A 13,487-nucleotide genomic window follows, 5' to 3' on the forward strand; every position below is an offset into this window, starting at 1 on the left:
GGTTTGAAGGAAAACTCTGTCGATCGTAGATCGGTGAGACGAAAAACCTCCCGGGACGCAGATCATCATTAGAAAGTTAGGTCCACCTAGGCAACTTTACATACATGACTCTGATCTGCTTAGATTATTTACAACTTATACATGCAGACTGGGTTTACAACAAAAATGATCAAGCTGCTGATGATGGCAGGATGGCACGGACATGCTGATCAGGTGCTGCTTCTTTCTGTCAAGAAAAACGGGATGCACTGCATGGGTAGTTGACCAGTAGAGGTCAACAGGTCTGAAACCTTTATCGCCGCTGAGTGGGAGCGGAACGGAGCTGAACCGTTGGAATGCCGAACTCCAATAGCGCAACACTACTGAAGCTGAAACATTATAGGGAGGCTTTCATAACATATCGGGTCCGCGATTATTATCGCATCGCAAGTTCGGTGCGGAGGAGCCTTGTATTGGGAGTACTGGAATCGCCAATTGCGATCTCCGATAACACTACACGTTATCGCGTCAGAGAAAGGAACATTGGAAGGACCGATGGTGACCGTCGATAGTGTTAATTGCGTTAAACGCATTTCTTGAATTTAAAGCGCCGATAGTTAATTCTTTAGAATTAACAATATAGTGATAATAAGGCGCCGATAGTGTATTTTCGTTCCTTTGGAACGAAAGCCCTCCGCCTGTGTGTATAGCGTTTTTAACACATTTCCTTTGTTTTAAAGCAACGATAGTCTATCACTATAATTCCTATGGGATTATAGTTCTGATAGAGGAAAAACAGGCCCATGATATGTTTGGCGCCGATAACAAAGGTTGAGTGTATCAGAGGAAAACTCATGATGCTTTCAATAGATGACTGATACACTTGTTGAAGCAGAAAGAGGAATTCAGCCAAAAAATTGAAGAAACTATATCAGGGTTCGGTCGTTTGACCATATCGCCTGCGCCACCAAGATGGATGGCGAACGCTGAGACGGTGGAAGGAGGGAAAGACAGTGGGGTTTTGGAGATATAAGGAGAAGCAAAGGAGTACAAAAAGGGGAAAGATTTTTTTGGGAGAAACAGAGGAGGAATTCTCAATAGAGAGCTATAGACAGAAAGTGAAGACTAAGTCTTGATTATTCTTGAAGCTTTTGGGCATGGGGCCAGAGTGCTTCAATTTCAAGTATTCTAGAGTTGGATACCAAGATTGTGCCTAGTTTGGCAGAGAGGTTTTGGTCTTTTGGTAATGGGAGCGGGAGCGGGAGCCACAACGGATCATAAACATCTTCAGACACAAAATCCCAGGTAGGTATTGTTGTCGCGCAAAGTGTCTAGGCACCGCGACAATGCTCAGAGTAAGGGTTGTCACTCTCGATCCTTACTCACTCCGTTTAGACTCTATCCTAGGCAAGTCAAAGGGCATAGTCCCTAAGGTAAATGGACGAGAAAGCCTGTGGAACACAGGCTCTAGGAGATTTTAATGATGGACAACTTGATGAATGAATCTTGATTAACTCAGGTTGATAGATTAAATGCCAACGTAAACAAGACACGACCACAAGATAAAAACAATTATAGACTAGTGCCTTCGATATTTGAATTAACCATCAATAAAACAAGTTATCCAGAACGATTTTCAATATGTGACGAAAAGTGACAATCATAAATAATCCATATGCAAGAAATTCCAGATTTAAAATTATTTTCGATCACTGCCCAAATCTAGATTTAATAAATTTTCTTCAAAAGTCAAATATGATTAAAAAAATTTATGGCACTAGACTATAGAAAAATCATGAAAATTTAAGATTTAGCATTTAACATCAGAAACACCAAGGAATTTAAAACTAGCATTTCAATTACTCCTTGAAGAATGCTTTCATGTGAAAGATGAAAAATAAATCAAAGGCTTAATGAATCAAATTTTTAATAGGCTATAGGCCACATTAAAATTTTCAATATGAAAACGCAAGTCCTTTAATTTATTTCGTTCTTAAATTCAACACCCAAATTTTAAAATTTTTAGAATTTTTTTAAAATTTTAGGATTTTTAATGTTTTTAGGATTTTTTAGGGTTTTTAGAAAATAAAATAAAACAAAAATATAAATAAATAAATAAATTTAAATCAAAAGTCACAAAGAAAAAGAAAAACCTTTTTTAATGTTTTTTTTTTAAATGTTTTAGATTTTTTAAGATCTTTATATTTTTTAAATATTTTAGATTAAAAAGAAAGAAATAAAAACCAAATCGAAATTTTCTTTTAACTTTTAATTTTTTAAAGAACCAAACTATAAGAAAAATAAAATAAAATTTTTATTTTAAAAAGAATGAATAGGGTCCCAACCTAAGTCGAAAACCAAAGGAAATAAAAAAAAAAATACCTACACTAACCCTACTCATATGCATACATAGAAAACTAAAACCAAAATCGAATTTTATTGTTGTTTGATGTGTGCAGGTTTGCGTGAGGAGCATGGACGCTGGCAAAGAAGGCTGGAGGAGCCGCGGATCTATGGGCAGATTCGTTGCAGGTTGAAGGATGTAGAGCAGCGCAAAGGGAGTGCGTGGAAATGAAGCAAGTCTGCGAGGGGATTGAGCGTAGACGCAGGTGTGATAAGGAGATAGCAGCAACGAGGAGGGAAGGAATGCTGCTACAGGGATGGGGCTGCGATAGCAGCATGCAGATTTGGATAGCGTGGATGGATGCAGTTGCGCAGAGGGATTGGTAGCGGATGGAGGAAACTGCAGATGTGTGGAGAGCAATGGTGGATGGAGCAGGCAGAATGCGAAGGGTAAGGAGGCTTGCGGAGGTGATGGCTAAGGAGATACGCAGATGAGGAGTTCGATGGAGCAGTGTTTGAAGAAGAAGGCCGATAGGGATGGCTAAGGATGGCAACGTAGAAGGGACAACGAAGAGAGGTTTTCTGCTGCAACTGTTGAAACCGCGGAGGGTTAAGGCTGCGTGAAAGAGGGAATGGAGCTACGTGAGGGGTGAGGGAGGAAAGCCGCAGGGATTGTGGGTTTCGGATAGCTGAGAGAAGCTATAATGGGTGATGGAGCTGTAGGCTAAATGGGTAAATGAGCTCAAATGTCAATGTTCAGGAATGAAGATGAAGCAAGCAGAGGATGGCAACAATAGGAGACAGACCTTCCCAAAAAAAATCGAAATCTTCAGCTTAAAAATCACCAGTCAAACCCTTAAAATAAAAAAATTTAAATTTTTTCCAGATTCAATAAAAAAAAATTGAGAAACCCTTGGACTGCAAAAATAATGCCCCTGCAGAAACTAGTTTTGAGGCCAGATCTTACCCTCTAGGGCCTAGATCTGGCTTCAAAATAAAATTTCACCTTCAGATCGACAACCTGTACCTGAAAACACAAACAGCCAGAACCCGAATATGCAAAAATAAATGAAACCCCAGAAACCCTAAGTCAGAAAAAATAAAAAATAAAAATTCAGATCTATGCACAAGAGTAGCAGATCTACCAAATCTGGCGAGTGTGAGTCCAACTCCGCTCCCAGATCTGACAATCTAAGGCTCTTAAAAGCCAAATTTATCAATTTAGCACAGAAAATTTAATTTTTTTTTTTTAATTTTTAAAGGAGGTACCAAGCTCGAAACCCTTCATGCATCACCCATAAAAAATATCTTATGATAAGCCCGGGATCAAATTTAAGCTGGGCTCTTCAGAAATCACGGATCGGGAGTTGGCTAGTTCAGCCGAGAACGTCCCCGAACACCCGATGATCTAATAATCAAGGATTTTCCTACAAAACTCAATTCAGTCGTCAACATAGAGCGAGAAAATGATAGTAAAATTCAGATTTAATAGAGATACCTGCTATTATATTCAAAACTTAAATTATCATTCAAACCCCAGCAACTGAGCAAGAAACCTGTACTCAAATCGCTCTTCAGAAACTATTATTAATGGAAAAAAAGAAATTACGCACAAAAATAATACATCTTACAGCATTTCCATGAAGAGTAACGCCAGCAGAAATTAACCCCAAAGTCTTTATTTATTGCTCATAAAAAATATTACAAGAGAGCTTTTCGCTTAGTACACGATCAAAAGATCGGATGATCCTGACTGACAAATGACCTCCTATTTAAAGATAAATCCTCCAACGGCTAGTTCGAGTGATCCTTGTCAAAGTGATCTCGACCGTTGATGAGGATCAAAATTTCTTTTAATCTTATCCATCGAAATTTTAAATATTGAGGAAATTTCGAATTTTTCAATTAAATGCATTTTAATTAATTCAAAAATTAAATTTTTGAATTAATTTCCTCAAAATTTTGACTTTGACTTAACCCTAGGGACCAAAGGCATAAAATTTAGCAAAATAATCAATTAACCTTAGTCCCTGGACCTCTTAAAATTTAACTTTTTTAAAGGACCCAAAATTTTGTCTTTCGAAAATTTTATTTTACCTAGGACCTAGGACCTATGAGGGGATAAATTATTTTTCTAACCCTCAAGACACTTTACATCAAGATTTTTACTTTTTTTACATCTCAAGGGGGAAAACCCATCTGAAATAGACCCTCACAGACTATCCAGTTCTGCGACACAAATATAATCTAGCAGATCAAGCAATTTGTAATAAAATAACCTAACCAAATAGTTAGGATTATTCCCAAATCACTTTTACATAGACTCAATCTAGAACACTAGGACTCCCCTAAGATCCCAGTGACAAAATCCATTCTAGCTTTGGGGTAAGACTGAAGGAAAACTCTGCCGACCATCCGAGAATGGGTCGGTGAGACAAAAAACCTCCCAAAATGTAGATCGTCACCAGAAAAGTAGGTTTACCTAGGTGATTACATACACGACACAGGTCTACTGAGATTATTTACATTATACATATGCAGACTGGGTTTACATTATAAGGCAATCCTCAGGCTGATGATAATAGCTGGATGGTAGGAACACATCAATCAGGCGCTATCCCTTTTGCGAAAAAGGGGGTTACTGCTATGGGTCGTTGACACGTAATGGTCAATAGGTACTCAATAGTAAATTGATAAATTTTGTTTCTAAAATTACATATACACCGGTATATTCTAAGTATAAATTTGTTAAACCCTAATTCACTAATGCAAAAACATTTTCATTTCATTAGATTAAGTCACTTTTGTCTTATAAAAGAAATTCCTTTAATCACTAATGTAATTGCTAATGTTAAGGGCATATTAGGGGACTTCAAACAAAAACTTAGGCATGTATAGAAGTACCTGCCTGAGCTACAAACATCAACACTCCCTCTTATCAAGGGATGTACTTCTTGAAGAGTCACCTCAAACCAATTATCCCTCTAGTCTTGGCATAATGTCCTTTGGAGGCTTGCTCTCCCTGAATGTGCTCTTAGAAGCCTACACATTCTCCTAAGCATCCTTCAATGTCTGAGCGGGTTTTCCCATCAACCTGTATAAGTTGTACTCTTTAACCTCGATGGTCACTATTGTGTCTGTGCTAGACTCCTCTAGACCTAAGTCACCTGACACAGGGACACAGAACACGCAAGACACGCAAATTCGAGTGTCCGAAACGGGGCACATAAACTCCCCGGAATAGGACACGTAGGATAGGTTATATATTATTTTATTAAAAAATTATAATATATATATATATATATATATATATATATATATATATAAAAAATAGCACTACATAGATATTTCTTACACATTCTCATTCATGATACAAATTCAGACATAGATCTAGATTCTACATTTAAAATTTAAAATTTGTGAGTTGTACAATGTAACATTATGCATACAAACACAAATGTGACAGATTCATCAATGATCCAATAGGAGAAAGACAAGAAACTGTAGTTTTCTCATTAAGTCATCAAAATCAAAATCATTACATAGGTAGTAGCAATGCCAATGGCAAATAGAAATAGCAAATACAAACAACTACAAGGTAGTATGTAGCTCATCAATCGTCATCATCAAAGTCAACATCATTGTCATGGTCACCACTGCTCTCCTATGTTGCATCCCCCTCCTCTGTATCCAATGTAATCGCTGTATTTGTTGGTGTGGAGGATGACCCCTCAAGAGTATCACCATCATCAAAAGGGACAGGCTCTAGCACTGGATTTTTAAGATCCAAGTTGGCCAATGCCAACTCAACACTATTGTCCAAACCCATATCATCAGGAAAAACATCCCACATCTTTGTCTTCCCCTTCAACCACTCATGCCTCTTCATGTAAATAAGACGAAGGTTGGTGTGCACATACACCGTTGTCTCTTCCCTGGACTACTCCAGCCTACTCTTCTTGACACTATACAAATTCCCATATGTGCTCCAATTCTTCTTGCAACAAGAGGATGAAGTCGCCTGAGAGAGGACCCTCATGACTAACTATTGTAGAGAAGGCTTGTTGCCCCATGAGTTGCCCACCAAGAATAGGGCTTCTTAGCCCCCCTATCTCTAATCACATCATAGCCTGAAAATCACCCAGTGCCACTGGAAAAATTTGTAGAGGACTCACTAAAACTCACCAAAAATTCAATGAGTCATCTCAATTTGGTTTATTGTTGACTGAGTTGAACAAACTCATTGGATCTAGCTAGTCAAACCAAAGACTTGGTGTTTGACTAACTCGTAGAGTTTGCTGAGTTCTAGTTAAGTGTTGGAAAACTTGTCAAGTTGTTGCCAACTTCCAAATAAATGCAAAGTTTTTGCTGACATTTGCCAAATTGTAGTTGAGATTTGTTAAGCTGTTAACTCTATTTTGTTTGACCCATTGTCATGACTTTGCTGTTATCACTAGAGAGTCAACTAATGATTTATGTTGTGGGCAAAGCTCTTATTAATAGTAAATACACTGTATTTTAAACATGACTTTCTCTGAAGCATTTTGGCTTTCTTTATCCAAGGTTGAGGGACAATGATCCAACAATTACCAACCATGTTTTGAGGCCTATAGAACATAGGAGTTTCCCTCAAAATGTAAGAATACTTATGAAACTACTCTCACTGATGTTTAGAGTACTTGATGCAAAGGAAGAAAATATTTTAGCCTAATTGTCAATGGGTGTTTGCAATGTAGAAAAATTATGAGCTTAGCAATGTGATAAGGATAGCAGATTTTCTTCATGATATTATGGAGAATTATTGGTGAATGCAATAAATGCATGTCCGATAGAAGTTTGACATGAATGAGCAAAGGAAAATTGCTCATTCATCTGTATGTGCTGACAAATGCTTCTAAACCTACAGAAAACACAAGTTTTCATATATGATAGTGTCCAAGGATATAACAATGCCTCCATTGGCACATGAAGAATGATTTTGTTAAAACAACAGAATGAAATCAAAGTGGGAAAAACATAAATGTGTTGCTTTCAAGTAGGATATTCACTCCTTCAGTCAATGCATCTGAACAAGGGTTGCCGTGATCCTAGAAGTGTTGAGAATTGTCTACTTCAATATAACTTTTAAAATCATAGAAAAGCAATCTCCCAGTCTATGAGAAATGGTAATAACTATGGTATGATGTAATCAAATTATAAGGTAGCATCCACTGGTATGAAAAAAGCACAAAATTCTAGGAAATAAATTTTCTCCAAAAAAAAATAGATGTAATATAAGAATAAGCATGGACCATAATGATTTTTGATGTAATATTTTTTTGGAACATATTCTTAAACAGAAATGGTTTGAAAAATAAAGGTTGTCAATTCTGCCATTACCTAAAACTCCCAAATAATATGAGATAGGTAGATCCGTGTCTCCGATCTTGTGCAAGCCATTGGCCCCAGGTATTATGCTGTATTCTTCCCATCCAATATAACCCATTACCAAATCATCTTCTTTGAAGTCTGGATGATTTGAAATAACAACCTTGGAAACACCAAAGCCAGTTATCACCTGCATATTGAAATATCACAAATAATGGAACGCAAGCTTCTTAGTTGAGATACTAATAATATCCTGAATTTTTGGTTACATGTTTCGTATTGCATTGCACTAAAGCCTGATCTAGAACAAGAAAAAGTACTTCTATTTATTACAAAAGTGTGATGAAAGCAGTATCATAAAGTGAAAGAATAAGTTTAAATAGATTGAGGGTAATTTAATATTGTTTTTAAGTGCAAAGAGATCAATGTGAATTGGTTGAATCTTTTAACTAGATAGCAAACTGTTTAAGACACAGAAATTTTCCATCATTTTCTAAATATCAGGTTGATGTCATATGGCTCATGCCAGAAACAACTGCAAGTTAACTTACCTAAAGTAATTTATTTGATTTAGTGAATATAGCTATCAATTGCAAGCAACGCTAGAAGACAGAAAACGAATAAGATTGTCAATCGATTAGTAAAGAAAAAATGGCTACCTCGAGATTCATATATTGGGTTCAAAACTGCATGTCACTGCCACTTCCTTTCATTGTTTTCACGGGATATGTTCTACGCATGCAGACTTACGTGCAAATAATGAATGCAAATGAGGAATGACTGGACATATTTGAACATGAAAATGATTTAGTTCGAGTAACAGCATAGATGCAAAATAAACAGAACCATCTCTTACCGATCCAGGTGTAAAAGTAGCTGTAATATAAGAAGGTATGTTTCTCATGAGGCCCCGCATGTAAGGATCACATGATAAATACAAATTCTTTACAAGTACATCTTGTGATCCATCTTTCAGTTTCAAAGGAAGTTTTTTAGATTTTAATAACAAATCAGACACCTTGACCATCCCAGTAATGTAATCCTTGAATATAACTTGCTTATTGTCCACTTCATTATGTGCCATTTCAGTAGAGAGAGCCTGCAATAAATTGGTCCAAATAAATTTAAAATGTCATCACAATCATCCCTTTGATAACATGAGAAAATAACATCCTTCATATAAAGAACTTAACCCAAAGTTCTTTTCAACAGACTTTACAAAGAAATTTCAAGAAGATGAAGTAAGCCAAAATAGAAGACCAAAGGAAAGAGAAGGCCAGTTAATATTGGTAAACTCGAAGAAATGTCAGACAGCAGTTGGCTTATCGAGTATAGTATTTGCTAGCATGATAGTTAACAAATATGCAGCAGATGTCTATCATGTAAGTATCTTAAAAAATATGACATAAAATTACCTTTAAAATCAAGATTAAGCGACCAAAAAAAGCAAGATTCAGAGAAAAAGAACTAAACTAAACAATCTTTTAAACAATATTAAAAAAAAATAGTTTACAAGAAAATGGAGTAAGCCAACATAGAAGACAAAAAAAGAAAAGGACATTTTATATTAGTAAACTCTAAGAAATTTTAGAACGCAGCTGATTTATAATGTCTAATACTTGTTCGCATGATAGTTAACATGTATGCCGAAGATGTCTATCATGTAAAAACTCTTAAAATATTTAACATTAACTTACCTTTAAAATCAAGCTTCAGATCCCACACAAAAGCAGTCGTGATATCCTTGAAAAGCAACTTTTTGAATGCAAAAGATGCAAACACTAAAACATCTCAAGAACCCAAAGCCGGCATTCTATCATGAAAGATTACTAGAGAGCATAAGGGGCAACCTTTGCTAGTAAATGAGTACTGCAAGCTGTGGAGATGGAAGCAACTTGGCAAGTTTTGGTTTAATGGCAGATTCAACACACTCATCCATTCAGGAATCAGGGTATTAAAGGTCCTTTCCAGTTGTGTGACATAACAGGAAATGCACAAGCTTTCATGATTTCAGGTTCTCCCCCATTAAGAGGGTGTTGTTTGCTTGGTAGGTTGTGTTTATTTTTATTAGTTGGCAGTTTTACAGCCTTGTGATACCTGGGATTTGGCATCATGACAGATTTGGAAGTTCCCATCTCTGAATGAATAAGTTTGGACTTTTAGACTTTAGCTAGCTCAACTGCCAAAATATTGGCAAGGAAAGGTCTCTTTTGTGAAAAGATTTGTAAAACCATGAAAACCAACAATGGCACACCTAATATGCTCCTATTATGAAACCAGCTCACAAAAAGATAGAAAAGATAGATCAACGCCTTAGAAATAAGCCTCTTCAAGGGGGCAACCTCCTTTACATTACACAAATGAACAATTCTTAGATGATACAAATGACAAGACCTCCTTTCTATATATAGAAGTCTAAGGGGTCATAATATAATCAAAGCTGACATAACAATAATAATGTAAGGGCACCATAATAACAATAGTGGGCTTCTATGGGGCACAATAATAACAATATGGGGACTACATGGGTACAACAATATAATAAGCGGGTTGTACTAATAACAATAAGGGGTAACACTAGTAGTATAGGGGCCTAACATGCCCCTCTCCTTCAAAAAGTGTTGTCCTCAACACTTGAGTAGTTCTTGATGCTTCTGTATAAAATTCTTGTCCTCCCATGTGCAATATTCAGCAGGTAACTTCTTCCACTTGATGAGATACTCTGAAATTGATCGATTTCCTAGCTGTCGAGTTCTTGTTTCTGTGACTGCTCCAGGTTCCAATATGATTTTTCCTTCCTCTTCAAGTTCTGGCAATATTGTTTGAATTGGGATATTCTGCAACTTTTGAATGAGTGGCCACACTTCTTTGTCCTTCTTCCATTCATCCCTTGCTTCGTTTATCCAATCTGGTTGGATAATAGAAATAGCACAAAACAATGTTTCCACATCGTCATTCTTTCTTGAGAGTGCATCTGCAACAAAAATTATCTTCCCCTTTCTGTAGATGATATCAAAGTCATGACCCAACATATTTGTGACCCATTTTTTCTGTTCTTCTAAAGATAATATTTGTTCTAAAAAGTATTTAAGACTATCATGATCCATTTTTACTTTAAAGTGTCTTCCCATTGGGTAAGGTCGCCATTTCTTAAGTGCATGTAGTATTGCCAACATTTCCTTCTCATAAATAGCTTGCTTGATATGTAGCCGTAAAAATACCCAATCACCTACATCAAAACTTTTTTCACTGCGATGTTGATCTACCTGTTGTTTAATTCGATTCTGCACCAAAGTGGCAGTATCCTTTAAAAGTTGGAGAACTTGTTGATACTCAATGTGATCTTTCACTGCTTGAACCTTTTTCTTCTTGATATGTCCTTCTATCTTAAGAGTTTGAGGAGTGATAATTTGTAACAACCCAGCTAAATTAATCCATTTTTATAAAGTTTTAAACTTTATAATAAAACCAAATGTAATGAAATTTAAGCTATAAGTATGTTAAGTTTATAAATACAATATAAATTTAAAAACATATATAAGTTAAAATTTTATAAAATATAAAGATACACTTTATAATATACATATATTAAATTTACAAAATATATAATTAAATTTTATAATATAAATGTTATAAAGTATATTAATGGAACTTATAAATATAAATATTATAAAGTATATAAAATGAACTTTACAGATTATGTGATGAGATTATATGCTATAGTATAAGTAAAGGGACTCATGAAAATAATATACGATAACCTACCTAACACTCATGACTGAAACCATTAACGCGACCAGCTGAGAAGTTATGGCAGAGCGGCTTTGCCAGGACAGGAGCTGAGAGTTAAATTGCATGCGGAGGCGTGTCAGGAGGAAGAAGAGCGGTGGCCGGAAGCAGGAGGGTGGCCACCGCCAAGCTTGCCTTTATAAACCGCTATTCTGAACCGATGAAGGGGGGGGAAAATGGAGCAGTGAAACCAGAGGAGGTGGAGCAGGAGCAGAATTTAGCAGTGACAGAGATTTACTATTGGATGAGCTTTAATCCGACTGAGGTTCTGGGCACGGGGGACAGTGGGCTTCTGTGAGAAGCTTGCTGGATTGAGCAGCCAGCCTCTGCTCAATCAGGTTGGGTGGAATTGGTCTCCCTGGGTAAGTGGAGCAGTAATTGGAGCAAACAGCAGCAGAGCAAAACAGCAACAGTATCGACAGCTTCACAGGATCAGCTAGCAGTTCAGGTAAGTGCAAAAATTAAGTTTTTAAGCTTCCTGTTTTCCAGTTTATGAATATTTACATGTTTTCTGTATTTCGAATTATTGGGTATTACATATGGTATCAGAGCGTCGTTCAAACCCTACGACCTCACAGGCCCTACTATCTCAATTCCTCCTCTTTTGGCATACGCATCGGCCCAATTAATGAATCTGAAAGAAATTTGTGGCAGTACTTTGTTATAAAAGTTCTGTGGATACAATATTCCTAGTTTAATCGCGTGATATTTCTGGAGAGCAATTATTCATTCCGGCAGTCCAGGCAGTAAGATCGACGAATTTCCCTTAGGAACCGCGAGATTGTTCTACCGTAATATATGCAATCCTTCATCCATGCATGTTCGGCGGACTGGGGTAAATGAAATTCATTGGGATTACATTAATTGGCACATAAATTTGAAATTTTGATAGGCTTATTTAAGGGGGGGCAAATACGTTCAACGTCGATTTCCCAAATCGAGCATTTGCGTTGTGGAGTCGGCTGGCATCTGGATATATTCACGATGCAATAACTGAAAATTCACAGGTGAGTAAACCACACTCGTTGAATTCACAGGTGAGTAAATTCTAAGCCCAATTGTGTTACGGCGTTATCCTCAATCACGAGCTTGATGGCCTTTTCCGATATAAAAAATAAAAATATATATATATGCTTTTTCAAAGATTACAATAGCAGCTAAGAATAGTTGTGAAAGTCGCATTCCCAGAGTATAGCATGGGCGATACAGTTTCCGCAAGAATTCGAGTAAAGTTCATGGAAGCTCTCGTAGCAGTACTCGGTTTAGTTGTTTTAAATTGTTAGACGCGTTAGACTTTTTCGCTTTTTCCGGGCAACTATTCCGGTTAATTTTGGCTGCGGGGAATTTTTGGAATATTAAGTTTAAGTGGGTTCATGTGGATTCTTGTGGGATCTCACATTCCGAGATTAGTGCGTCTCTATTTTCTTTGATTACTCCCTGCTGTCAACGGTTCATCGTGTTGAATGCATTATATGATTAATGTGCTATGGCGTTTGCTATGTTTGATGAAGCTGGAAAAGGGGCTTCCTCTTGATTCTCTGTGGCCGCGTCTTCTGCTGTCGTATCTTTAATTATCTTCATTGGATGTTTCTGGGGAACCTTTTCCTTGTGTTTTTATGCCTACTTATGACACTGATATTGAGCTAGGGCCTCAGTCGTTTTAAGGTTTTCCTAGCTGTTGTTTTCTTCTTTCTTTATTGTCATTTATAACTCTTGTATGTCAATAACATTTTAGCTCTATGAGTGTTTTAGACACTCCCACTGTCTAGTGATTTTAATCTGTAGTCCCATTGATCTATAATTTGGTTATTTGTGAACATTAATAAAAGTATATTATTTCTATAAAGTTATAAATTCTCAACTTCTAGAGTTTAGCCTATGCTATCACTGTTGTTCTTGATCTAGGACCACTTTTGTACTTACTAGGACCTTCAGCTAAGTACGCAAACTGGTAAAAGAGACTCAGGTATTTCATGTCAATATAACTTCAGATATTTGCTAAAGCTGGT

General features: G+C 36.6%; 1 protein-coding gene across 2 annotated transcripts in view; it reads right to left on the minus strand.

The window, feature by feature from the left end:
* LOC149232964 (2-alkenal reductase (NADP(+)-dependent)-like) overlaps window positions 1–13,487 on the minus strand; it is a 181,081-nt gene that overhangs the window by 115,365 nt on the left and 52,229 nt on the right. For both annotated transcript variants that reach the window (XM_089379615.1, XM_089379614.1), the window contains 2 exons: window positions 8,546–8,788; window positions 7,702–7,879 (listed from right to left, as the gene is read on the minus strand). In XM_089379615.1, the coding sequence (XP_089235741.1) occupies window positions 7,702–7,879; window positions 8,546–8,773 (406 nt within the window). In that variant the 5' untranslated portion in view covers window positions 8,774–8,788. The remainder of the gene's footprint in view (window positions 1–7,701; window positions 7,880–8,545; window positions 8,789–13,487) is intronic.

The sequence above is a fragment of the Pinus tabuliformis genome, chromosome J (genome assembly GCF_031772625.1).
Source record: "Pinus tabuliformis cultivar Carrire ecotype Pingquan chromosome J, CPIR1, whole genome shotgun sequence".
In the NCBI taxonomy this organism is placed as follows: Eukaryota; Viridiplantae; Streptophyta; class Pinopsida; order Pinales; family Pinaceae; genus Pinus; species Pinus tabuliformis.